This window comes from Danio aesculapii, chromosome 18 (genome assembly GCF_903798145.1).
Source record: "Danio aesculapii chromosome 18, fDanAes4.1, whole genome shotgun sequence".
Classification (NCBI taxonomy): Eukaryota; Metazoa; Chordata; class Actinopteri; order Cypriniformes; family Danionidae; genus Danio; species Danio aesculapii.
In genome coordinates, this window is record NC_079452.1 from 36,194,253 (window position 1) to 36,222,198 (window position 27,946).

Below are 27,946 nucleotides of genomic sequence, written 5' to 3' on the forward strand. Positions count from 1 at the left end.
CGTGGACAGCTCCCTGAGGTGACTGCTGGAGCTAAGTCAGACGTGTGCATAGCCTACGCTGCAGCGCATGACAGAGTGTGTGTGTTTGTGTGTGTGTGTGGTCACGTGATGTGTGTTTTGAGCAGTATAGTGTGGACGGAGAACTTTTCAGAATTGCTAGGTGAAACGCCAGTGTGGACGTGGATCGTTTTCATTCTAAAAAAACATTTCATAACTAAGATGTATTAGTGTAAACAGGGCCTGAGTGTGTATTTTTCGTGAGCGGGTTGCTGCTGCGATGGGGGCAGAGCAGAGGATCGAAATGCAGGCGCAGCATTGTGATGTCTATCGTCCAGGCCAGAAATTCAACTTTACTCATTAAAGTAAACTAAAGATGTCAAAATGCATATGATCCCTAAAAGAAATTACCATTTAAAGTGGCAGGTAAAATGTATGTTACAAACTTGGAGTCTGTACAAAAGATATAGTGATTTTGGTATACATATGCTTAGTAAATGGCAGGAAAACAAGTGCAAAACAAGTGCAAGCGAGCATGCTAACAGTGTGGGGTGGGAAGCTATAATGTTGGGTAATGTTGCATGATCTCCCACTGCTGTTTAAAAAAAAACTCTTTAATATCACAGAGTGAAGTGCTGTTCTCAATTTTGTTTTTTTGTGTGTCTGTATAACTTTAGAATGGAAGTGTTGGTGAGACAATGTTCTTGTCTAATGTAGACACATGGTTTCTATTTCTTAACTGTACTTATCACCATATTCCCAGTGTCAGGTGTAAAACTAATAAGATTGTAAAGGGGTGGTCCAGAGTGTATTTTTAAAGCTTGGTTCTTATTATAAGATAAAAAGCAATGTGTTCATGCGTTGTTTGTAAAAAAAATTGCGTTATTTTTTCATATACCTTACTTTGATTATAAACAGCTACTCAGCTAACATGAAATCCACTGTCATATTTCCTAATTCCTCCGAAAGACCCACCCTCAAGAGGCTTTGATTGGTCAGGTAACATAATGTGCTGTGATTTGCGGATTGGCTCCACATGACCAGGAAAAGTGACACGCCTCTACTAGCACACGCTTTGCTTCTGTTCTGTAAATACTGTCAGTCAGAGTAGCTGTTCGCCGTATCAGTTTAAGCCTGAATCAGACAGAAAATGAAGAGGAGACAGCTGAACTGCATGCCTGCTCTCTAAAATTAAATCTGACAAGTGTTTCACATATATTCGGGTTATAAGCATGTGTAAGTAATATGACACATTCACATATCTTTTGCGAGTTTGTTTTTTTGAGATGTAGAACGCAGGTAAAACGGCTTCATAGAGAGACACTGCAGCGCTGGTGAAGATTGAGGGTGTTTACAGCGGTTTGACTGATAAATATGAATTTGTAGCTAAATTGTTAATGGTGCCAAACAACATTTCCCATTGTTTACATCCTTGTTTACGTCATTGCTACAACATACCATTAGTGCTAGAAACTGTGCATGCCGTAGATCAATTTTAACAAATAAAAATACTTACAGGTTGTGGCTCACAATGCACAGCTTCTTCTATTATGGTTGGAGCTGCTCCACTGAGGAGGTTTTAGCCGAATCCAGCACTGAACTGGGAGAGATTCTGTAAGCTGTCCTTTGTCAAATGCTAGAGCTATATATTTTGTATAATTTTATGGAACATAATTAAAATTAAATTGTAAGCATGTATCTCATTGTCTCAAGCCCAAATACAGAAATAGAAGAAGCTCTGTGGAAATAGCAGCATTTTTACAGCATTTTACCTTTCTCTGCTGTAACATTACATCGCTTCTGGCCATGCCCCTTCACTGCGTGGGGTGTATGCGCATAACCTGAAGCGTTTGTGATCTCACTAACCCAGATGTATTTTTTTGTAGTCCCCAAGCTTTGTTCGCTCTAAGCTTTGCTAAGCTAACTCTGTAAAAGCCATTGTCTCCCTTTGCATTAAACTACAAGTGCATTATATTCAGAGATGTTGTTTGTGTTCAAACAGCTACATTACACATCTACTAAAGTTTAAAATATGATATCATATTGAACCAACCCTTGAATGATCATAGAGAAAGATAACTCTCCTTGAGTGCTCTTTGTAGAATAAATATAACTGCCATGATGTGTACTATAGGTTGATCTGAAAAGCACTTATGCTATTGCCATTTTTCTTTTCTTTACTGGAATAAAAACTGAAAATAAATGTAAAGGAAGCATTTAGAGAATGCAAAGGATGAATGCCCAAATTTATGCAGCTTTGGCTTGAGAACACTGCCAAGACATGTTTTAAGAGAAACACTGTGCAATCTCAGAATAAAGGTACGCAGTGGTCAGTGTTGCCAGATTGGGTGGTTTCCTATTTTGAATTTATTTTTGCAGGTAAAAATTACATAGGTGGGTAGTGAAAATTTGGGCGGTTTTGCAAAGGCATGCCCACAAGCCCACAGGCCCTTATCAACCTGTTTTGATCTCCCAAAGAGATGCCATAGCCCCCGTTCTTCATATACATACACTTAGAACAGTGTAGAAACACTACATCATATCGTTCTCAGCCTCAAGACAGGTTATTATAGTCTACTGATTGTTGGGCGGCGCTTTTTGGTTTTGTAACAGATGTAACAGTCAGCTACATCTGGCAACACTGGCAGTGGTACAAATAATGTTCCTTGAGGAACAGTTTTGTACCTTTTGTGAAAGTTGTACCTTATATGGTACAGAAAAGACCTCTTATGATACTGTTCTGTACCTTTTATGGTACAATTGAAATGAAGGTACGAAGTTGTTCTCATAAAAAAGGTACATAAGTGTTGGACAACTCCTTCACTACAATATCTATAAAAATAAATATTACTGGAAAGGCAAAGTGATTTTATGAATAATTTCCTTATTAAGACAAGAATCATCATTTAAAAACATATGTTTGAAGAAACTCATAAACATGAATTATTAAGTTCTATAATTCAATAATACAAAACAACTGGTAAAACATAAAACTACAAGTATTGTAAACTAAACATTTAAGGCATTTTAAATACATGTTTGGTAAGCATTTTTGACACTGTTAGGTACAAAGTGTGTTGTCAATGTGGTGGTACCTTTATGGATCAGATTTGTACCTTTGATGAAGGTATAATAATGTATCAGCAGGTTTTAAAAACCAAAGGTACATGTTGGTTTCCCTGGGTACAAATCATGTCCTTACACTGAATAAAATGTTGCATGCAAAACTGTTGCAAACAATTTATTTGTGTTGAATTTAAACAAACATTTACATTTACATTTACATTTAGTCATTTAGCAGACGCTTTTATCCAAAGCGACTTACAAATGAGGACAAGGAAGCAATTTACACTACTATAAGAGCAGCAGTGAACAAGTGCTATAGACAAGTTTCAGGTGTGTAAAGTCTAAGAAGTAAAGCATTAGTAAAAATTTATTTATTTTTTAATTTTTTTTTTTTTTTGAGAGAGAGAGAGAGAGAGAGAGAGAGTGGTATAGCCAGAGAGGCAATTGCAGATTAGGAAGGAAAGTGGAGACTAAACAGTTGCGTTTTTAGTCGTTTCTTGAAGACAGCAAGTGACTCTGCTGTTCTGATTAAAATGTTCAACTTAATTTGTTTGGTTAAATTCAGCCCAATTAAATTGTTTACAACCACTTAATGTAAACAAATTGAGTAAATCCAAGGAATCATCTTTGCATAATTTTTTTCAGTGGTACAAACTGCTATGGTACAAACGTGTTTTTTTTTTTGTCTTAAAGAACAATTCTGCCCCATAAAAAGGTACTGCCCCAGTGACAATGGTTTGTACCTTCTTTGGTACAACATTGTACCATTTTTTTTCTGAGAGTGTGGTTTGAAATTACCATATTCTGTCAATACAAGTTGAAAACAATTTATTCGCTCCTGTGCCAAAATCATGTGCACCACATAACAAACTCGCCTGATTCTGGTTATGTGAATCCCAAACCAGCCTAATTATTCAAGCATTTCAGAAAACAGATTTAGTCATGTTCAAGCAAAACACAGGCTAATATATTTTAAAAAGATGTACTTTAAGCTCTTTTTCCATTTATTCCTGTTTGTAGCAACCATAATTCAGTCTTTTTGTTTTTGCTGTGGTATTTATGTGTCTCCATCAGTGCTCTACATCCTGCAAGCTTTACTGACAAGCAGCAGTGATGAGGACATTCTTTCACAAAGTCATGCGTACTGGAAAAGATGATTGGTTCCTTTTATTGTTAATTAATCTTCTGATTGGTCTCCCTGCTCTGATGGTCCTGCGCTCCTGATTTGCATATGTATAAGCCAGTCGAATTTCCAATTAGAAGTGATGATTGCACTCTTTACTAAAGCCACAGCCAGTATTTAAATGAGCTTGTTTTCATTTTTTGCAACCCTAGGCATTTCTGGCTATGCTATATATGGATGTATCTGTGAATTCATTATTCTTGCAGAATAATGGGAAAACTGCTCATCTAGTTTGGAGTAGACTAGCAGTTATCTGGTATATCATGTTCATATTTGTTGTATTATTTACTGGATTTATTAAGTACTGGATGTTAAGCCTTATTAGAAACACTTTGTTCCTCATGATGCCTTTCTTGCTGAGCGGTGCTCTTGAGGGCTTTTCTTCAATAAATAATCTGCTCTAGGCATTTGCCTCACCAATGTGACTCTGTTACTAAACATTCTTCTACAAATGTTTTCCAAATGGTTACTGATGTTGCTGATTAGGGCTGCACAATAAATTGTCAGCGCAATGTGTGCATCCGCAATAGTCACATCGCAGGATGTATAATGTCAAGTCATAATTATAGTTCATTTGAGCACATGAGTTACTCCAAAGCTTAACTATACAGTGATAAATGAGTTTTGCATGTACTTCTAAAGATTGTGACTATGTATGCATTTCAAGCGAATTTAAAGTATTCAGGCACAATAAATTATAATGTTTATAGCTTTAACAAAGATTAATTGTATTTATTTATACAACTTATACAACTATACATATTTTTACATTTTCAATACCCTTATTTTGTTGGTGGCATGGTGGCTCAGTGGTTAGCACTGTCACCTTACAGCTAGAAGATCACTGGATTGTGTACCTGCTGAGCCAGTTGGCATTTCTGTGTGGAATTTGCATGTTCTCCCCATGTTTGCGTGGGTTTCCTTGGTTGCTCTTGTTTCCCCCACAGTCCAGAGACATGCGCTATAGGTGAATTGGGTTAAACCAACCCAGGCTCATTCCGAGAACGTAGTCCCGGGGACGTTTCTGGAGACCGCGAGATACGTCCCGGGAGGTACGTATTTTTGCAGTTTTTGTTTTCGCGAATCCGCGAGAGGCCGCTGTGCGCGCTTTCTCCCGCGCCGTCATCGCGTAAACCCGCTAGAGGCCGCTGTCGAACGACCTTCAGCCTGTCTGCCTGGACGACAGAATGATTGACCGTGCGACCGGCCAATCGGCTGACCCACCCTCCTCCTCCGTCCCTAAACCCAACCGTTGACGATTCACAAAAGCCGTCCAGAAAAAGAAAAGCCCTCGTCTGATTTTTACCACGTTTTCAGATTTTTGAGTACATCCTCACCCTGTGACGAACCTGTTCGCTTCATTTTTTGGATTTTGTTTTCTTACCTGATTTCTGGAACCGCTCTTCCCCGGACTCGAACCCGGTCGTCGTCGTGGTCAGCCCCTCCCTGCGCCTCGAGTCCGCCAAAGTACACGAAGAGCTAACCGGACAAACTGGTTGCAGCGGGAAAGCCCTCCACACGGAGGCGAGCGGCCGGCCGGCCGGCAAGCGCCGAAAGGAACGGCGTCACACCGCCCCGCAGCGTTCGCTTAAAAAAATGAAATGCAGCCGGACGTACCCCCGGCTACGTATCTCGCGGTCTCCAGAAACGTCCCCGGGACTACGTTCTCAGAATGAGCCTGGGTTGCGTTAAACATATGCCATTGTTAAATTCCCCTAATAGATAACTGACTATGCTGAATGAAAATGATTGATTGCTGTTATTTTACATTTGATTGTTAAAGTTCTGTATCTGAATACAGATGGACTCCACAAAAAAAACATAGAACCATGTCTTTGCTCTATTGTGATTATCTATGATTGTTATTTGTTTATTATATTTTATGCATATGTGCTCCCCTACAAAAATCACAGCAGTATATATTACATAAAATCCAATGATTCTCTATGTCAGACCATGTGTAGTGCTCTGTCTGGCTTGTAATACTACTAATGTATTACTATTAGTGTGTGTATGTCTAAGATTTGAGGGAACAAATTCTGTGTGAAGATTGAAAGAGCGAGAGTGAAATTCTGTCAGTAACTGATTCAGAACACTGTTTAACCATAAAGATTACATTAGCATATTGCTAAGAATATAATTTAATAGAATAAAACTACATAGACAGAAATACTAAGTGAACTACTCAATTATAACACTGATCAAATCATGTTTTAGTTTAAATATTTCTGTTTTATAACTATTCTTTCCTTTTCTTGTCACATATTTTACAAATGGAACAAAATGAAGTTGTTGCATTTTCTTGGACTGCTTTCCTAACATGTCGCAGTTGCCAAATCATTTGTGTTTCACGTGTTCTACATGTTACAATTAATTTTAACATGTGAAGCTCATGTGATACATTTTTGATGCTTGTGTGGTTTTTCTAAAATAGAAAAAATAATTAAAAAAATAACAGTAAAAATAATTTGATCTATAATCGAAAATAGTTTTCAAAAGAATAAAAATTCTTATTTTAGGAAGCTTTTTCCCGTGTTCAGTTTAAAATTTGATTGTATGAAATTTGCAAAAAAAAATAAATATATTAAATATATATATATATATATATATATATATATATATATATATATATATATATATATATATATATATATATATATATATATATATATATATTTATTTATTTATTTTTTACAATTCAAAGGCTCTGACAATCAGGGTTTAATATTTGGTCATTTTTGTGGTATTATCTATTTGGTAAATGTGGCTGACCATTTTGGTATATGTGGCTGAAAGAATGCTTTCTGATCAGCCTTCATGTTCTGAAAGCATGCCTAAGGTGCCTTAAAATGCTATCTGAGAAGCCAGCTTACTAGAATTTGGTACAAAGACTCTGGATAAACTGTGCTCTGAGGGACATACATCTTATCTTGTTTCCATGGTGACATTTAGTAATGACCCAGTCAAACCCTTTTTCTTTTTAGTCTGGTATTTTATTGTAATGCGGGTGTTCTGAAGTGGAAGGGAAGGCTGTCTTGGACTACCTGACTTGTTCTTTTTGCCTGTAATTACATGCGTCTTTGGCTGTGCCTCATTTCTCTTCCCTGGTATACAATGTTTAAAAAAGACCCAGAATCATAAATAAAATGGAATTAGAAAGATGGAGAAAAGCTGTTACAAAAGATTTAAGCTGAATTGATTTTCTTTCGAACAGAATATTTATGTTTTGAAGGAATTATGGAGTTTACATTTTGGTTTTCTCTTTGGAATGCATTTGCATACCCCTAGCCTTTTTTAAATTACTTGCATTTTCTAAGTTTATAATCATAGCTTTGTGAATAAGCCTGTGAACATGATAAAAGAGACAGAGGGCATGTTACATCATAGAAGAACAGTACTCAACCCAGCCTTTGAATTGTGGTTTGTTTGCATTACTGGGCGTGGGAATTTATCCTAATGTGTGTGTGTGTGTGAATGTGTGTGTGTGTGTGTGTGTGTGTGAATGTGTGTGTGTGTGTGTGTGTGTGTGTGTGTGTGTGTGTGTGTGTGTGTGTGTGTGTGTGTGTGTGTGTGTGTGTGTGCGTGTGTGTGTGTGTCTGTGTGTGTGTCTGTGTGTGTGTGTGTGTGTGTTTGCGTATGTGTGCTTTTGACTTATTCTGTTGCATCTTCCTAGTACTTATTTACCCCTTTGCTCTTGCTCTATTTTCTTTCTAATAAATATTCTAATAAAAATTCCAAGACCAGAGACACTTTGTTTTTTACTGCTGCTAGTATATGTAAACATAATGAAAAGTCACAAATCTTTGTAAAAATATGGACAAAAAACATGCATTATTTGATCATATATTAAAATGTAATTTATTCAGCGAGTTATATGAGATTTTGCTTTTTGGTTGCATATTTCATTAGAACAGTAGAAATTTGGCCATAAGAATATTCTGAAAGACTGAACAGATACTGTAAGGGTGCTTTCACACATGCCTTATTTAGTTTGGATGAATCGCACTAGAGTTCATTTTCCCTCTTGGTGCGGTTTGTTTGGGCAGGTGTGAATGTAGCAATCATACTTAAATGCTTGCCAAAATTGGACCAAAAAAGTGTACCAAGACCTCCTTGAAGACACTTTCAAACGAACCCTGATGCGGTTCGTTTGTGGTGAGAACATGAACTAAAACACACAACCACAAAAAGAACTGTGCCTTTTTGAACTAATCCAGCTGCCGACGTCTGATGCACTGTGCATTATGGAATGTGGAGGAAAAAATATTTGTTGACAGCGCTTTATCAACAATTTTAAACAGAGAGAGAGAGAGAGAGAGGGAAAAACATTACCTGATGGGTCGTTGGTAATATTTCCGGAAGATGACCATGTTGCAGTTTAGCAAAATTAATTCACGCCTCCTCCTGAAGTGACTTGCGATGTGCCTTTGCCATTTGCAATGAATTAAACATTGTTTTCCAGCCGCAACTACGCTTCATTCTCGAAATGTATAGTTTGTCTAAAGCTATAGTTTGTCTACAAACTATATAGTATACGATGACCAGGGATACAATCAGCCAGCACAGTCATCCCTCCATAGTAAAAAGCATTTTGTGTCTGCTGGTTTGTTTACTTGCAGGAGTTTGGCATTTTTGGCATTTTCTCACACATTAATTCTGACCTATCGAAAAGCAGTTTAGGAAATATGTTCAATAACATCTGGCCAATGAGTGATGAGGATTTTGTCAGATGACTGCATTTTGGTTCTTTTCAACTGGTTTGGACCAAAGCAATGAGTGTGGTGTGAAAAGGACCCAAAGACAGCAGAAAAATGCTACAATGTATCATTTGTTGGTCCAGACCAAATGAACCGAACCACAGATGTTGAAGCACCCTTAGATGCCTGTTTCTTGGTTGCATTTTCAGTATTTGTTTAAATATTAAAATACATTTTAAGTAATATTTCTATGTCTTTATATGTCTTTTTTTGCAGGCTGAGTGGTTGTGTTTGAATTGCCAGACACAGAGAGCTATAACTGGACAGCTGGGAGACATGGGAAAAATACCAATAGCTGGTCCAGTATCTGCAAAAGACCAACCTACAGTCAAACCCAAAACACAGCTTCCTGAGACTCCTGCACCAACACAGGTAGCTGTGCCACAACCTGAGCCAAAACCTTCAGCTGAAAAGCAGGGAAAGGAGGAGAATACTACTGCTGAAAAGACAGCGGTGACCACTCCAGCAGTCCCTGCCCCCCTGTCTGTTGTTCCTACCACATATTTACCACAGACCGAGTTGAAAGCTGTGGTGGCACCAATACCAGCTGCAGAGTCTCAGAAAGCTGTTGTTACTGCTGCTGATGTCACTTTGACAGAAACAGGCAAAGACAAAATCCCAGATGAGACAAAACTTGAGAGAGGACCAATGTCTATGTTTCCAGCAGCTCCTATTGAGGCAGATGTAGTAAAGGTATTGCATTTTGTATTCATTATTTAGCAATGCAAAAAGCTGTTGTTTTTGCACTGTTTTATTCAATTGTTGTATGATATACAAAAAATAAATGTTTGAAATGAAAAGGTCACTGGCTTGTTTTAAGATGAAAGTTACATTATGCATTTTTGTCATTACAAATTTAATTGCATTTGGTCTTCGTTTTTGCAGGTTAAAGAAGATACATACACTCATCCTACAACAGAAGAACAACTGGACAATGTTGTGATACAGATGGATAGCAGTCTTGCAGAAATTTATAAAGTAGACACCTTGAAAGCAGATACTAAAGAGCAACAAAGAAAGGACATCTTGCCAGTTTCAGTAGAATCATATAGCTCGGCTGAAGAGGAGCTTAAGGAGATACAGAGGGTCAGTGAAATGGCTGTGAAAGAAACTGCTGCAAAACTGTTGCCTGTCAGAGCACAGGATAATGTAAAACAATACCATGAGGACAGCAGTGAGAGTGAACCCTCCCCTCAGATACAAAGAAGGAGAGTGAGGCCTCCATCCTCAAGTAGTGAGGACTACAAACTAGACAGTTCAAATTCTGGAGATGATGAGGAGTTCATACGTAGACAACTCATGAACATGGGTGAAGATGAGAACTTACCCTCTGATGAGGAAAACATTGTCAGAGAACAACTAGACACATTGCAAGAAACCAAAGAGGACGAAAAAGATTTCATGAAGCCTAAACTTGCCCTAAAGAAACTTACCGTAGAACCTGAGGTGAGTTCCGATATCAGCCTGTCTTCTCATGATCAAGATGAACAAGTTGTCCAAGTCATTCCTGTCTCAGAAGCATTAGAAGTATCAAGTGTGGAAATAGATGTCTCGGTTGACAATGAGAAGATCACAGTCACTGACACCATAGCAGCTGCCATTACACAAAAAAGCCCTGTAAGACAGACCACAGAAGAGTATGAGAGTCTTGTTGAAGACTCATCCAAAGGTGATGGGTCTTCCAGTGTTCAGGTGTCCAGCATCACACCTGGAACAGCTTCACCTACTTCTGTGTCCTCTATTGATGAAGATAGTGATAGTAGCCCAAGTCATAAAAAGGCAAGAGCAGAGAGTAAACAGCAAAGAAAGGCAAAACACAGACAACACGGACAAGCACTTCCCACTATAGAAGACTCATCTGAGGAGGATGGGTTACATGAGAGAGGTGATCAACCGATGGAGCTTGAAGAAGAAAGAGATGATCAACAGCAGTTAAGAAAGGTCTCAAGAAAACTGAAGAGTGACAAAGATGAATTGGTCATGCAAAGGAGGCGTGATCATTTGACTAAAACTGATAAATTACGTCAGGTTGCAGGAACAGAGGAAGGGAAGTCCTCTTCCTTCTCTGACTTTTCGCCCAGTGTTGAATCTGATGCAGAAAGTGCAGAATACAGAACATTATCATCTGAAACACAAGAGGCTGCAGGGAAGCCATTAAAGAATGCTGAAGAGGTATATGAGGAAATGATGCTGAAAGCACAGGAATACAAAACAGAGAAATTTACACCACCTGATATCGAACCACTATATGGGGGCATGTTAATAGAAGACTACGCTTATGAAACTTTGGTTGATGAACAAGACCAGGCTGCAGCAGCTTTTGGTAATTTCACCCATGAGCAGGACCGGGAGTCTGTGAGAATACTTATGACACCAGATGAGGCTTATGAGGAGATGATGCGTAAAAGGAGCAATATTGTGCTAAAAGAAGAAGAGTCTCGGCAAACATACACAACAAAGATCGACACATCATTGCCACTTGATGACAGTGACACTTGTTATGTGACTATTTCTGGAAATGATGCACTTGCTGCAGATAAAAATTCAAAGGCAATGTTGCAAACAGAGGATGCATATGAAGAGTTGCTGAAGGCACAAAAAGATGTTTTAACACCAGGAACAAGTCCAACACCATCAACTCCTTTGTCTCCTGCCTCCCCTCTGACTGTATCTGAGTCATCATATGATTCCCCAGAGGTTATACTCATTCCTTCAAGTGGAGAAGAAGACAACCTAGCTGAACCAATTGAATGCATTTTGGAGCCCTATATTACAGAGTCAACATCTACTCAAGATGTGTTTATGAATAAAACATTATATCCTATTCCTGATTTAAAGATCACCCAGTGTTCCTCAGGTGAAGATGAAATTGAAGAGGAGGACATTGTCAGACAAGAACAAATATCACCTGAGCCAACTGATATCTCTCTAAGTGAAGAAGAACAACAAGCCTCAGGAGATTTATTTGAGACTGATCCCATTTCTGTTGTCTGTGAAGTTCCTTCATCAAAATATGTTGTGGAAACAACAACGCTATCTCCACTGTCCCCACCAACATCCCCAGCAATCTCATCTCCAGATTCAAATATAGAACTAGAAACAGCTCCATCATCCTCTCCAGTGTCTGACCAGACATCTGAATTAACTACACCAGCTAGCCCCAGTGTTGTTGATGTTTCTGGCCCAGTTGTAATTCACATGCCAGACTTAATGGATGAGCAAACCGCAGTACACTCATCAGTTGCAGCTTCCGCACAGACTATTGTAACTGCTTCACCTGCCATTTTAGCTTCACCTCATGTCTCAGAAAATGGTAGCACTCCTGCTCCTCCTGAAGTTCTTGTTTCAAAACCAACACAAGGTCCCAAACCAACTCCGGCTCCAAAACCAACAGTACCAAAAACTATACAGCAAGCAGTCCCTTCCCCAGAGAGGGTTTCAACCCATACAGTGGATTCAACTCAGAAATCTTTAGCTGGTGCAATACATGAACCAACTTCAGTTACAAAATCAGCAATTATAGACAAACCAACTGTTGCACCAATGACTGCTGAAAAAGTTGACCCTGTGAAAACTTCAACTACAACAGTTCTTACATCTATTGCTCAATCTCAAGAAAAACCTTTAATTCAGACTTCAATTGTTGTTCAAATGCCAGATCATATTTCTTCTTCATTGGAGCACCCAGTTCTAGAACAAACCCCAGTTTCAGCACCTACTCTGCCATCTACTGCACTAAAGAATCAAGTACCTACAGCTACCCCCACTGTTGCTACTATGCCAGATACACACCTCCTATGTCAGGTCACATCTACATCTCAGTCAGTGGAACAAGCATCAATTTCTGTTCCAACAATGGTACATTCCGCAGTTCCAGCAAGCATTGTCTCTACAGACCTAACAAGCTCAGCTGTTGTACAAGTGGCCACACTACCATCTGCTCATACCACGTTACCTGCTTTGATTAGAGATATTCAGCCACCAGCCAGTGTTTCAATTCAAATTCCCACTCAGAGACTAGTGGAAACCAGATCAGATATTGCTTTACCATTACATCAAACCGCTCCCATTTCACCCCCAGCGGATCACATGGAGTGTATTGCTGCAAAGACAGTCTCTGTTGTTTCTCCCACTATTACTACAACTGTTGCTTATGAAAATTCACTTTCCCATCCCGTTAAATCAATGCTGGCTGATTCTCAGCCAACAATGACACAAATACAGCAGAAAATAATTCCAGATACTGCAATTCATCCAGTTGAACAGATACCACAAAGTCAGATTAGTTTTAGATTACCAAATCTAGAAAAAAATGTTGGCGATGAGAAAGTCCAACCTGTTATTGTTAGTGTTTCTCCCATTACCTATCCAGCCACAGTATCAAGTTTTGTTTCTCCTTGTGTGGCATCTGCAAAACCTTACATTTCTCATGAAAGAACAGATAAACCAGTAATTTCATTTCCACCACCTCCCCTTGCTACACCCCCAGAATTACCATATAGCACAGTACCCAGGTCTGATTTTGACCAGCAAATGGCTTTTCAAACTACCTCATCAGTTACTTCATCTCAACCTAACCCCCCAGAAACTGTGGCCAGTGTAACTATAAAAGGAGCAGTGACACCAACACACAAATCACCACCCCCTGTTCCCCCGAAACCTGTCTGCATTCCCCCAGGACTGGTATTTAGTCACAGATCACGTGAAAGCATAAAACCACCAGTTAGTCCTGAACCAGTAGTTGTCCAAGCAGTTCGTGCTGTAACTTTGCCAAGAACAAGAGAACCTCCAAATGCATTAACATTAAGTTTGACAGCCCCAATAGAGACCAAGCACAGTGCTTCATCACCAAAATCACCTTTGTCACCAAGATTTGCTAGAACTCTTGAAACATACGTTGTTATAACATTACCATCAGAACCAGGATCACCTGTCGAGGCCATTACAACTCAAGCACCTGTGAGAAGATCCTCACTACCAACTTCCAGGCAGCAGGATACATGTGATGCTCATAGAGCGTTTGGTCCAGCTGCAATAGATGCACCTGTGTCATTAATTTCAGCACAAGTTGTAGCAGCCCCACTAAAGGCTACCCCTGCTTTAAATACAGCAGCACCTCTTGTGGTGATGGCACCTGCTTTTGCTTCAACTACAATGGAGACGTATTATGCAATGCCAGAGATAAAGTCAACACAAAGCATTGTACCACCTTGTGTAACAGTTCCAGAGCTGCCAGTAACTTTTGATCCAATGCTGGTTGAAGCTCCTCCTTTAGCGACATCCTCAGAATTAGCACAGACTTTGCCTTTTATTCCTCATATCAGTATGGGAAATGTAGCACATTCCCCGTCTGAGTTTGTTACACCATATTATTCAGCACCAGTCGAAATGGCACCTCGTGCTTTGATTTCAGCAGCACCTGTTGCAGCACCACCACTACCGCCTACTGCATTGGAACCAACTGTATATCCTGCAATGGTCTATACCACACCCTCTATGGTTTGTCCTCCTCCCATGGCTTCAGCCTCAACATTGCATTCATCAAAACCATTAGAGGAGCTACCAATAACCTTAGCCCCCATGTCTGGAGCTCCAGCAGTGTCTGTTGCTCAAAATATAGTAAGTGATGTTCGAAAAGAACTGGAGATGCAACAAGCGCAAACAACATATTCAGTACCAATAACAATAACCCAGATTCCAATCCAAGCTCAAAATGAAGATATTCCTGGTTTGGATATGGAAGAAGTACTAATAGTCTCAGCCCCAGAAGAGATATTATCTGATATGGGTCCAACACCAGTTCCAATAACACAACAAACAGTTTATGAGGAAAAAAATGAAATTCCATCAATGACTTCTGCAACAGCAGTGCCACCAGTACCAGTCACATTTACCCAATTTACAAAATCTATTGAGAGTCAGGAAATATGTGGACAAGATAAGTTTATTTCAAGCATGAGTCAAGTCTACTCTGCAATTTCAACAACTGAGCAGCGTCCTGACACCTTGCCTAAGCTTGTAACCCAAGTTGTCACGACTGAAGTGCAAAGAACAACAACTGTGTCGGTTGTCCAGGAGAGGATTCCTGTGGACCCCACACCTGAACCTGTGAGTGCTACAGTCACAGTTCAACCAGAGGTCCATCCAAAGTCCAAACAAAATGGAAGAATACATTACCCTACTGATGTCGTAGATCTCACCACATTTAAAGTGAATGTTACAATGACTGACAGAGGAATGGATCTGACAGCCCCAGATTCAAGTAGGTCTTCTCTGTCAAGTGAATCAAGTGGCCGACAGGCTACTGCAGTACAGCCAGAAATTGTGAATCTTAGTGCTGAAATAATCCCCAGTCCAACTCTGTCTGTTGTAAACGATAGCATAACAATAGTCACTTGCACAGCTACAATTGCCTACAATAACAATAGCACATTTGACAAGCCCCTGGACCTGGGAAATGCTACTTCAGTGCCTCTTCCACTTACCACATACAATCCATTTGAGCCTCTTGCACAGATTGTATACAGACCAGTGAATTCTCAACCTAAGCCTACAGCTAGTGCAGAGATTCCTGTTAACCTATCAAACAGAGCTGCCACAATCAGTGCCCCTCCTCTAATGCCTGTTACTGTAGCCCCTGTCAGTTTCACAAATGGCACTGTTGGTATACCAATGCATACAGAGCCATCAGTGGTTGGACCTGTAGATCTCACCACATCTAAGCCATTAAATACCATGGTTGCTTTGTCCTCATCTTCTGGAGTGGTCACAAATGTTGTGGAAGATGATGGTACACCAGTTGATCTTACATCTGGAAGACGAACAGTTTGCTGTGATGTTATTTACAGGCTTCCATTCACAGGGAGCTGCAGAACACAGCCTCCTGTGACAACACAACCAGACACTCAAATTGGCTATGAAATTGATAATGCCAAAATGTCTGTCATTGAAAATCTCAGTACCATGAAGACATCAATATCGGACAGTAATTTCAAAGAGACTGGGCTCCTTAGTTATGAAAGGAAGAATGGATTCACCTATCAGAATGGGGCACCTGAGGGAGCCATGGATTTGACATCAGCTAAAATCTCAATGGGTGTGTATGTCAGTGTACATTTAAATGTATTTTTTAATTTAATTTAATTTTATTTTATTTTTTATGGTCATGTTTATTGATTTTGTCTGTGTGTTTTCTGTGTTTTACTTTCTGAATCTGTTGATTTTCATTCTTGTCTTTTTCTGTTTCTTTGTTTTTTGAACAGATGCATGCATTTGCCTCCGTGTTGTGCCTCAGTGTTTTGGGTTTGCATCCTGCTAATATGATGACACTGACAAGAAATTTGCATGCTCTTTGGCTTCAGCTCCACAGTTTATTATTTAATGTTGCATGAAACAGAGGAATTGTTTAGTTAGATGCTGATGATGCTATTTTTGTTTTCTTAACAACAGAAGAAGCCTTAGACTACTCAAAGAAAGGCACTTTGGCATTTACTGGAATCACCACTACTCCATATTCTCAAGGAACATCATATGGAGTCAATAGTTTGCTAAGATCAACAAATGGCATTGTTTACTCATCTGTGGCTGCACCTGTTCCCTCCACATATGCCATTACAACCCAACCAGGTTCAATATTTAGTACAACACACAATAGTCAGACTGATCCTACAGAACCATTGTCAGCATTTGACAATCAGCCTGCTCCATATGGCTTTGTACACACAGCCACAGACCAATCAATATTCTCACAATCGGATATATCAAAGGATATCCTACCCTCTGCGTTAGCTAGTCTTCTTCCCTCATTGACAGCTTTCCCTGAGCTCTATTCAGATGCTACACTTGAAGCAATAGCAGCCTCACTGGATACACTGGTATCCCCAAATTTCCCTGATTTAGATGACAGCAAGAGCCAGCAGTACAAGGCAGAACATGAATTTTTACAATTAGAGAAGCTAAAGCAGCTGTGTCTAGCTGAAGAGCTTGAATGGGAGAGACAAGAGATACAGCGCTATCGTGAACAAGAGGAATTCATTGTGCAGAAGGAGCTAGAGGAACTACAGAACATGAAGCAGCAACTTCTAATGCAGCAAGAAGAGGAAAGAAAAGCCCAACTCATTCTTCAACAAGAAACATTTGCACAGCAGCAACATCAGTTAGAGCAGATCCATCGATTACAGAAGCAACTACAGCAACAATTGGAAGAACAAAAGATATACCCATATGGGTTCGGCCCAATTGAGGGGATGTCCCCACCTATGGGCTCAGACATTATACTTGACTCAAAATATTCTGGGGGAGATAATGGACAGTATTGGCCAGTAAAGGATGACAATTCAATGTCATCTGCGGTTTCCACCCATGACCCTATGTTAGTTCATAACTGGCAATCAGCAACAGCACAGCACAGTTCAAACATTCCTGTAACAGTGAGTGCACAGACAAAGGAGCAAATGCAGTTGTCCACAAACATGTCTGATTCAGCCAAGCAAGAGCAAAATCTAGGGTTAAGTGGTAAGAAACTGATCGAGAGTGGTGTTCAAACAGATGATGAAGACGGGGTTGAGAAGATTCCATCTGGTAGAAAGAGAAGAAGTAGGAGAAGTGTGGATAGCTGTGTTCAAACTGATGATGAGGATCAGGATGAGTGGGATGTTCCTGTTCGGAGCAGGCGCAGGTCTCGTTCCAGTAGATATGCTGATGGAGAGAAGGGTAAAAGCTCTAAGGTGTCAAGTATTGCGATTCAGACTGTAGCAGAGATTTCAGTTCAGACTGAGCATTCGGGAACCATTAGAAGATCTCCTGTTAGGGCTCAGGTGGACACAAAGGTAGATTTACAGAGAGAGGGCCAAACAGAAAGTGATTCAGATATTATATCAGACAGAGATAAAAGACGCCCAGTTCCCACTGGGATAACTGTTAGCACACACCTCACAGCTGATGATGTTGGAACTTCAATAGTTACCAAGTCTCCAAAGGTACTATGCTCCCCAGTCTCACCAATGTCCCCTGGGAAAAGTTCACAAAAGATGCTTACAGCTGATTCATCAAGGCATCTCAGTAGTCCAAGATCACTACGGGCCTCACAGCGATCTCTGTCTGACCCCAAGTCACTTAGTCCAACAACTGAGGACAGAATGATGTACCAGTACTCAGAAACTTACTCAGTAAGTTAAATCCAGTTATTTCTTTTCTTTTTATGTAAAAAAAAAAAACAAATAACTTTTTTTTATTTTATCATATTCATTGTCAATTTACCATGATTTAGGTTTCATTTCTATACTTGCTTGTTGATTTCTGTTTCATCATTCTTTATCATTTTTCAGAGCAAAGGTTCTCAGAGTGGCACACCAGTTGGCTCTTATAAGAAAGTAAAACGCACTCTACCTCATCCACCCCCAGAAGAAGAGAACATCATTGGCCTTTCTGGGTACTCCACTTCTTCAGCCAGAAGACGAATTTGCAGGAACACAACTATAGCACGGGCCAAAATCCTTCAGGATATAGACAAAGAGCTGGATTTAGTTGAACGTGAGTCCTCCAAACTCCGTAAGATACAGGCAGAACTTGACGAGGAGGAGAAAGAGATAGATGCTAAATTGAGATATCTGGAGATGGGTATAAATCGAAGAAAAGAGGCTTTACTGAAAGAGAGAGAAAAGAGGGAGAGAGCCTACTTACAAGGAGTGGCAGAGGAGCGAGACTACATGTCAGATAGTGAGGTCAGCAACATCAGAGAGCCACGAGGTAATGGCCATGGACTAGAACGGCCACGGACTGCCCCACAGTCAGAGTTTAACCAGTTTATTCCTCCACAAACTGAGTCTGAGTCCCAGTATGCACAGCTTACGAGCCCATACTCCCATTATCAGTATGCATCTCAAACAAGTCAGTATCCTCAGCAGACTTTGTACCAGCAGCAGTCTCTTTACCATCAGCAGGTGTCCCCCTACCAATCCATTTACTCATCAGTTCCCTCACTTAATCAGCAGTCCCAGCAGACTGGCTATGACCATTCCTCACTCCTTCTGATGCAACAAAAGCCCCGTCAGACAACTTTGTCTGACTTGGAGCCAAAAATAACAACAAACTATGAGGTTGTACGCAACCAGCCCCTCCTAATTGTCCCTACATCCACAGAGAGTGCCTACGGAGTTTCCCATCTTGGTGGTAAATACAGTAGCCTTGATCTGCGGATGGGCCTGGAAGAGAGAGCCAGCATGGCTAGCAGTCCCATGTCCAGCATATCAGCTGAGTCCTTCTATGCAGACCTTGATCACCACAATGCCAGGAACTATGTCTTGATTGATGACATCGGTGAACTCACAAAAAGCTCAACGGGTCTTGGTTCAAGCTACAGTATCGCCGATAAGGATATAAGCAAAGCTGATCGACTTCTCCGGACTGCTGATATCCGTCGAACAGCAGATGTGGCAGACTTTCTCAGTCCACTCCAGTCTGCTTCTAGGCTCCATTCATATGGAAAAACAGATGAGGATTCCATGGAGGAGCCATATGAATTGAAGATGTTGAAACAGCAAATCAAGCAGGAATTCAGACGAGGCACTGATAGTCTTGAACAGCTTACAGGCCTGCCTCATTACCTCCATTCTGACACTAGTTTTAGACATTTCCCCAAAGCTGAGAAATATAGCATTGGGAGACTAACTTTAGAGAAGCAAGCAGCCAAGCAACTTCCTGCGTCAGTTCTTTACCAGAAACAGCTAAAGAATAAAAAAGCACTTATTGACCCTAAAATCACAAAGTTTTCACCCATTCAGGAGAGCAGGGACCTTGAACTAGACTACAGCAACTTTTTGGCCTCTGCCTCATCAGTTGGTGGACTGTCTGCCAGGGCACGGCTCCTGCAGGATGAGATCACATTTGGTCTCAGGAAGAATCTAGCAGAGCAACAGAAATATCTGGGTTCAGCTCTAGGTGCTAACCTGGCTCAGTCCCTCAACTTTGGCCAATCTTTAAACCTAGGGCCTTCCATAAGGTCTTCCCTGCATGAAGATGGCACCTACCCCAGCGGCACTCGGTCAAGACCTTCCTCTAGGCCTTCATCTGTGTATGGACTGGACCTTTCTATCAAAAGAGACTTATCAAACTCTTCACTACGTTTAAAAACAGAGGGTGAAGGCATGGACTCCCAGTTTGTTTCTAGGGCTAAACCAACAAGTCTACCAATTAGTCAGAGCAGAGGTCGAATTCCCATTGTTGCACAAAACTCTGAGGAAGAGAGTCCATTGAGCCCTGTGGGTCAGCCCATGGGCATGGCCAGAGCATCTGCAGGCCCGCTTCCACCCATCTCAGCAGACTTAAGAGACCAATTTGGCTCCAGTCATTCTCTTCCAGAAGTCCAGCAGCACATGAGAGAGGAGTCTAGGACAAGTGGCTATGAGCGGGACATTGCCTTTATAAAGGATGACCTTCAGGGGGCCATGTCAGATAGCGAAGGTAAATTTGTTATGAGATCTGATATATTTAGTTCCAGCTTCTATTAACGTGCATCTTTTGTATGACCCTGTATGCATTTTTTCTGTGTAAATTCAAATGTTCCACTTTCCTTTTGTCATCTTTTGTTTCAGAGTTTTTTTTACATGTTGCAGGCTGTCACATTTGCATGATGTCTTCCTCTTGAATTAAAATTTTCACTTTCATGTGTATACATAACAGATTTTTATGTATAAAAACCCTGTGTTTCTCAATGAATTTGCATGCTATCTACATGCAAAACAGGAACTTGATTCCTTCGTTATCGTTATTGTTCAGTCAAATACATGGAAAAGGAAAAAAGTTTTGGAGATCTTCAAACTATTCTTCCAGCTATTTTTATTCACTGTACACTCCGTGCCTATGTAATCTAAAATATCCTACAGTTGATTAAGAAACTGCTTTGCCATATCCTATACTTCACTTAAAAATTTAGAATGAATGATTATCCTAGGAAGGCAGTACACTGTTTGTCTATTTGTAAATGAATTAAATTGTTAATAATCTTGTCATGTGCCATATTACAAATAAGAAAATAAAACGATTATGCTGTTTAATGGAAATATAACAGAATATAGATTATCCAAGTATATTTTAATAAATCTAAGGACACAATTTAGTATGTTTCTGAAAGTTGATCTGTTTATAACATGCATTCATTGGACCTTCTATTATCTACTACTTTTAACTCACTTGTTTTGCAGTTTTCTTCTTCATGCCATGTTAATGCTTATCATTGGTGTTTAGAATTTTCATCCTTAATAAATTCTTACTATTTCATTTTTTATTTCTTCATTTTTTTTGCATGAATAGGGATAACATCTTGCATGATACATGAAAATTTATATATTTTTATTAAAGCTGCTTTGTGTGCTATCTAACTTTATATTGTGATTCTAAAATCCCACAGATATTGAATTGTTGTAGGTGAATTGTAAGATCATTACATAAATGATTTAATTAATATTATGCTTCATTATTTTCTCTCTCTTTTTGTGTAAAACATGTTTGAATCTTTACAATTTTAATGCTGATAAGACAGCAGTATCGGATGCAAATACAAAACCCTCTTCTAGATATTGATGATGTCAATTTAACATCCAGCAATTTTGAAAGTCTATTGTAAGCTGGTATAAACAAACAGAGTGCAAACTGTAAGTGTATGTTGCACTCTCAGAAATAAAGGTACAGGAGCTGTCACTGGGGCATATTTGTAATTGAAGGGTCCATAGTTGTACCTCAGAGGTACTTTAGTTACATTTGGGCATTAATATGCACCTTTGAGGTACCACTTTGGACTCTTTGGGTACAAATATGCACCTTTTGAAAAGGTACTGCCTCAGTGACAGCTCCTGTACCTTTATTTCTGAGAGTGTGGTTTGCAACACTAGACGTTCTGCTAAATTCTTTACTTAAATTAAAAGTCAAAGAAATGTTCCAGGTTTAAAGCTATTTTATTAGTACTAATCTGTAGAAACAAGCACAAATAAATCCAATTTTACTTGGAGTATTTTTTCTTGCAACTGCAAAGATGCAGTCAATAGTTTTGAACCTGGAGCATTTAATTAAGACTACTACTAATATTGCTAAATAAATATTTGCTTGTGTAGACTTGTGTAAAGTTTAAGCACCTGTGTGGAGATTGTTATTAAGTGTTGTTACTTATATGGTGCTTTGCATTTATTATCTTGACTGAAGCTCTAGAGTAAAACATTGACTCCAGTGGTTTTAGCAATTTAGAAAATGAGATAATTGCATGCATTATGTATTTCTAATAACACAAGTTAAAAAGATGTGCTACAAATGTAATAGTGTGTATGTTATAGTGTAATAATATTTAGCACAACATAGCTCTGTTTTAAGGCTAATTTTACAATGAATTCTCTGAAATGCAATGTTTGCACTACAGCTGGAGGGCCTAGCTGGAATGTGAAAGGTGAGAACTGCTGTTCAACAACCTTCAAAATATCATTAAGCATAAACCTACTTTCATGCGTGCCATAGTCTTGAGTGATGGGCATTTCTTTGTAGTACACCTCAGACCCATCCTGGTGTTCATTATCACTGCACTTTCTCAAGGTCTCTCTCTGACATGGCCTGATCATATCAACTGGGGCACATACATGTCTACATACACAAGTACATACTGTATGTGTGCATTTCATAGCTCTTACTTTATCTCATCAAAATGTCAACAATACAATCCGATCTTCAACTAGATTGTAGTTCGAATAGAGAACAAGGATGCTGTTTTAGTTAAGGATATTGCACATCCTTCTATTTTTATTCTATAGGCCATAGGTTCACACCATGGTCAATGCATTGTCTAACTTGTCTAATAAAGTGACATGCACTGTTGACTTAAGGTGACATTTCCTTGGAGAAGGACAGCACATCAAGACAAACTCCTGCACACAGATCCAGTTGTCAGTTTTCTCCTCACTCTATTAGTAGTTAAATGATGATTTGTGGCACACTGTAGTGCAGGCTCATGAATATAAAATGCTTCGCTTACACAGTTTTGTAATCAAGGCACCTGCAGGTTGGGCAAAATATCCAGTAAACAAAACAGAAGAAATTGCTCACCTGATCTATTTCAGGTTTGTGCTGACACATTCGACATAGCTGGAGTTATGAATTATTCCAGGAATTCCCAATGTCTTTGAAGAAAGAAGAAAGTGCTAGACTATCTGAAATGAAACTGGAAAAAAGAAGTAGCTTTAACTAATACACTGCAAAAATACTTGTCTTAATCTGTATTTAGTCTTGTTTTTCTAATAAAAATATCTAAACATTCCTAAAACAAGATAAATTTACTTGAGAAACACAAATGCATATCTTAATAATGCATATTGCTTATAATCTAAAAGTTCATGGTTGGCATTGTTGGTTCCCTAATGAACATTTAACTTAAAACTTTTGATAACACTTTATTTTGATGGTCTCTTTTGCACATTTTGTTGCCTAAAAGTTGCATTGCAACTACATGCCAATTACTTTGAATATTAGTAGACTGTCTGCTTAATATTTGCAGATACTTCTCCTTCAACAGACATTTTACTGACTATAAGAAACTTGGCAAGAACATGTCAACTTACACTGACCCTAACCCCAACCTAACAGTCTACTTATAATCTATTAAGAATTAGCTGGCATGTAGATGCAGTGTAACTTAAACTCAACAAAATGCGCTAAAGGGACAATTAAAACAAAGTTATACCAAACTTTTATGTGCAAAGGTTAATTGTAGTTAAAAAAATAATATGTTATCAAATTTATTGTTTTGATTTCTGGTCACTGATAGATTTATTGGGAACCCATATAAGGTTTTTTAGTGGCATTGCTGAAAGAAAGAAAAAAAAAAAACTTTAGGAACCTTTATTTTGCCAGAGTGGAACAATTATTTTAATCACAGTTTTATAAAGATAGTCTTATTTTACACAATTGGGCATCGCAACTAAATTTATCTTTAGGAATGTTTTCTTTGAGAAATATTTGTAATGAAAAGCAAGATGAAAACACTTATTAAGAACTAGGGATGTCCCGATCAGCTTTTTTTGCCCTCGAGTCCAAGTCATTTGATTTTGAGTATCTATTCTATCCAATCTGATACTTCTATAAATCCGATCCAATACTTCTATAAAACGTAAATAAAGAGCAATGAAGAGCGAAGAAACAGATAGAGGATGTTCCCTATTTTTTATTTAATACACCTTATTTTAACATTCAACAGCTCTGCTAACAAACAGAGCATTTCTGTGAGGTAGCTTGAACAATCAAGTAATAACATCAATTCTTCACTTTTGGACTTTAGTGCAACAGTAAATATATTAAAAAATCTAATATAAAAACAAATAGCACCTCAACTCAAAACACCAGGCAGGCAATCCCCAATCCAAAGTTTATATATCTCACAGTTTGCTTTGGCAATGTTGTTATCATCAAATTTATAATACCTCCAGACCATTTAACCAATAGCGTCTCTGCAACAAAGTGATGTCATGCTGCACACATTGCTGTTTCTGTGTGAAGTCAAGACGAGGTCCAACTCTGTGCCATCGCATAACTGATGTATTAAAAAATAATGAGAATATATATATATATATAGGCAACATGTTGGAGCAGTGGGTAGTATGATCACCTCACAGCAAGAAAGTTGCTAGTTCGAGCCCCAGATAGATCAGTTGGCATTTCTGTGTGGAGTTTGCATGTTCTCCTCATGCTCGCGTGGGTTTCCTCCGAGTGTTGTTCCCAGTGTTGAGTTGCGGCTGGCATACGCTGCGTAAAACATATGCTGGATACGTTGGCGGTTCATTCCGCTGTGACGACCCATGATTAATGAAGGGACTAAGCCAAAAAAGAAAATGAATGAATGAGTGAATGAATGAATATATACATATATGTTTGAGTCCTGATCGGGAGGTAACGTCCGATTCTGATCAAGTCTAAAACTGTGTGATCGGGCCCGATTTCCAATCACATGATTTGATCTGGACATCCCTATTAAGAATGTGCAGATTATAGTGTGAACTTCATAAATTATGTTGTAGCATCATGAAAGTCTGGTTTCATTGATCAGAAGCTGTGGTTTTGTCTTGAGTAGTGATTTATTTGTATATTCTAACTAGTGTCCTAGAGATTGTGCTAACTAAAAGTGTACTAATCATCAGACATATGGTAAGACATCTCATCATCACACTCTTGTATGATGGTGTGTGTATGTGTGTATATCTGCTGTGGTTCAGACCCACAGCAGTTCTCTATCAAAATCTCGACGCATGACATGTAGCCCGGCCCTGCCGGGACACAGCATGCATGTTCATGTATGCATGCATAAAACACGTCACAGATCATTGCTTTTCCTGCCCTCACCATCCTCCGTCACCACTTCCCCCGGGGTCCAGATAATTAGCACATGTAGCATTTATCTATTCAAGCAATCTCAATTTGAGGCCCTGTAACAACAGAGGTTAGTGTCCTTTTAACACAGTAGTTGTTCTAGGAAGCCCTGACCCAAATCCTTCAAGTTGTCAGTTTAAACACTCTAGCAAGGAAGTGTCCCCAATTGGGGGTGGTGAAGGGATGGTTGTCGGGGAGAGAAAGTGGTGGAGTGGGACACATGCCCCTGTTTTGTCACTTGTGATGGTACAGTGGCTGCTTTCTTCCTGTCTTCTAGCATATCACCTTCAGCATGAAGAGACAGACTGGTTTGACAAACCCCGCCAGGGACGTGGTGGACCAGAGACTGGGACTGACAGAAGACAGGTAAACTGCAGCCACAGGGTGACTGTGATGTTTCCACGTAGCATGCATTTCTAAAATCGTTTTGTCTTCCCTAAAGAGTCTCAAATATTCAGACAGAAGGCAGAGGATCTTGCATCTATTGCTGCCAAAGCGCTATTTTTCTAAACGCTTTTAGGGAAAAAATGCTAGTTAGGTTTTGAAGTGGCTGCTGGTTTGAACTGGTTCTTAGCTGGTCATAAGCTGGTTTTGCTTGCCCTAAGCAACCTCTGCTCAGGACCAGAACATGATGATCAGCTTAGAAACAGCTTAGACCAGCTCGTGAATCATTATTTTGTTCAGAGTCATGTTTTAGGGCATGAAAAGTCAAATCCATGCCCCTATATATGATCTCCAGTTCAGTTTACCCTGCTCCAAGCAGAATTTTAAAACAACCGAAACAGTGTTCTCGACATGAAAGCTGAGTGCACTAACAAGAACCACAGTCTTAGACCCTGTTTACACTGCTAGATCTTGATGCCCGATTCCGATTTGTTGCCTATAACTGATATTTTTGTCTGTTTGTTTACATGTTCTTTTAATTGTGACCCATATCTGATTTATATGTTTACACTTGCCATACAATTTACGCGGGTTCTAGCATCTGCGGCACACTATAGCCACGATGGAAAAAATTGTCTTGCTTTTAGCTCTGTGAAATGTGACATTCGCCCAACTTCAAAATGATTTTGAGGCGGAGGGGGAGGGAAAAGGCCGTCATTGCACCTTGCGCCTATATGATTTATATTTGGTGTCCTCCACTGACTCATCTCCCAACAGGGTAAGAAGGCAGGTAACTTTACCATCCACCACTGACCAGTTTCCTACTCCATGTTTCTTCTGTTGTTGTTGTTTACTGCGTTGGCCTCTCCACACTCGCTCTTCCTTCTGTCATTAGACCGCGGGCAAGTACAACAATGTTGCAAGTTTAATGACATTCAAAATGGAACGCTTTAATAAATCTGATTTGCCTGTTTACATGATAGTCGCATTGTCACATATCCGATTTATATCTGATTATGCGAATGCATGTGTTTTTTCGTGTTTACATGGTCATAGAACAGATCTGATCACATATGACCAAAAAAACAGAATTGGGTCACATTTAACTGACAGTGTAATCGGGGCCTTAGTTTCGCTCACTATTGCGACTCCTGAGGATAGGATAGTGATTGATGTTTACTTGTCCAACTTTCACCCTAATCCTCCAAACCTTATTTCCATTTGGGTCCTAGCACCAGTCAAACTTCATTTCTACTCACTTGCTCCACGCTGGATTTGCCACAGTGTTTTCTGGCATGGGTGCTGGTGCACTAACAGCGTGACTCTTATGCTGGATTCACATCAAACGTGAAGCACAGAGTCACTTGCTCTAGTTTACTTGCGGGATGTTTTCCACCTCAAGCTAATTTTTTACTCGAGTTGAATTATTTAAACTTGTGAAAAAGACACAATTTAAGCAAATTTTGCATATTAGCAGCAAATACAGCGTCATTCACTCCTCCAAGTGGAAATTTGCTTATGTGCAAAATGTGCTTATTTACACATTTGCATTGACTTTGTATGTAATCTACCTGCGCAAATATTTAATTTCACTTTTGGTGTGAACCCAGCATTTAGGCCTGGAAAGTGAGATCTACTTTCACAGCTTCCCCTAACGGGTTTCTATTACATTGCCCACCAAACCCCACTCCCATATGGGTCATGGCATCAGTGTAACCCCAAGATTTGTACTCATTCTGTTCCAAGCTGGATTCAAAGCAATATTTTCAACAACATAGGCTTATTCTGAAAACATAGCCTTATATACATTTCTGGAGATCGCGAATTATGTAGCCAGAAGTATGTAAGGCTGCATTTCGTCTTTAAAACGAATGCTACGGGGTGGTATGACGCTGTTCCTTTTTGCAATTACCAGCTGACCGCTTACCTCAATATGGTCGGCTTTCCCTGCTGTTACCAGTTTGTCTAGTTAGCTCGACATGTACATCGGCGGACTCGAGATGCAAAGAGAAGTTGACCTCGATGACGGGGTTTGAGTCCGGTGAGGAACAGTTCCAGAAAGCAGGTAAGACAAAACAAAGACCAAAAAATAAAATAAATAAGTAAATAACAGGGTGAGAATTTGGTAAAATCTGAAAGCTTGGTAAAAATCAGGCGAGGGCTT

General features: G+C 39.5%; 1 protein-coding gene across 1 annotated transcript in view; it reads left to right on the plus strand.

Moving 5' to 3' along the window:
* pclob (piccolo presynaptic cytomatrix protein b) overlaps positions 1-27,946 on the plus strand; it is a 120,174-nt gene that overhangs the window by 42,460 nt on the left and 49,768 nt on the right. Inside the window, exons 18-23 of the mRNA XM_056478028.1 lie at positions 9,220-9,696; positions 9,889-16,099; positions 16,453-18,170; positions 18,330-20,463; positions 22,409-22,435; positions 25,676-25,764. Coding sequence (XP_056334003.1) covers positions 9,220-9,696; positions 9,889-16,099; positions 16,453-18,170; positions 18,330-20,463; positions 22,409-22,435; positions 25,676-25,764 — 10,656 coding nt within the window. The remainder of the gene's footprint in view (positions 1-9,219; positions 9,697-9,888; positions 16,100-16,452; positions 18,171-18,329; positions 20,464-22,408; positions 22,436-25,675; positions 25,765-27,946) is intronic.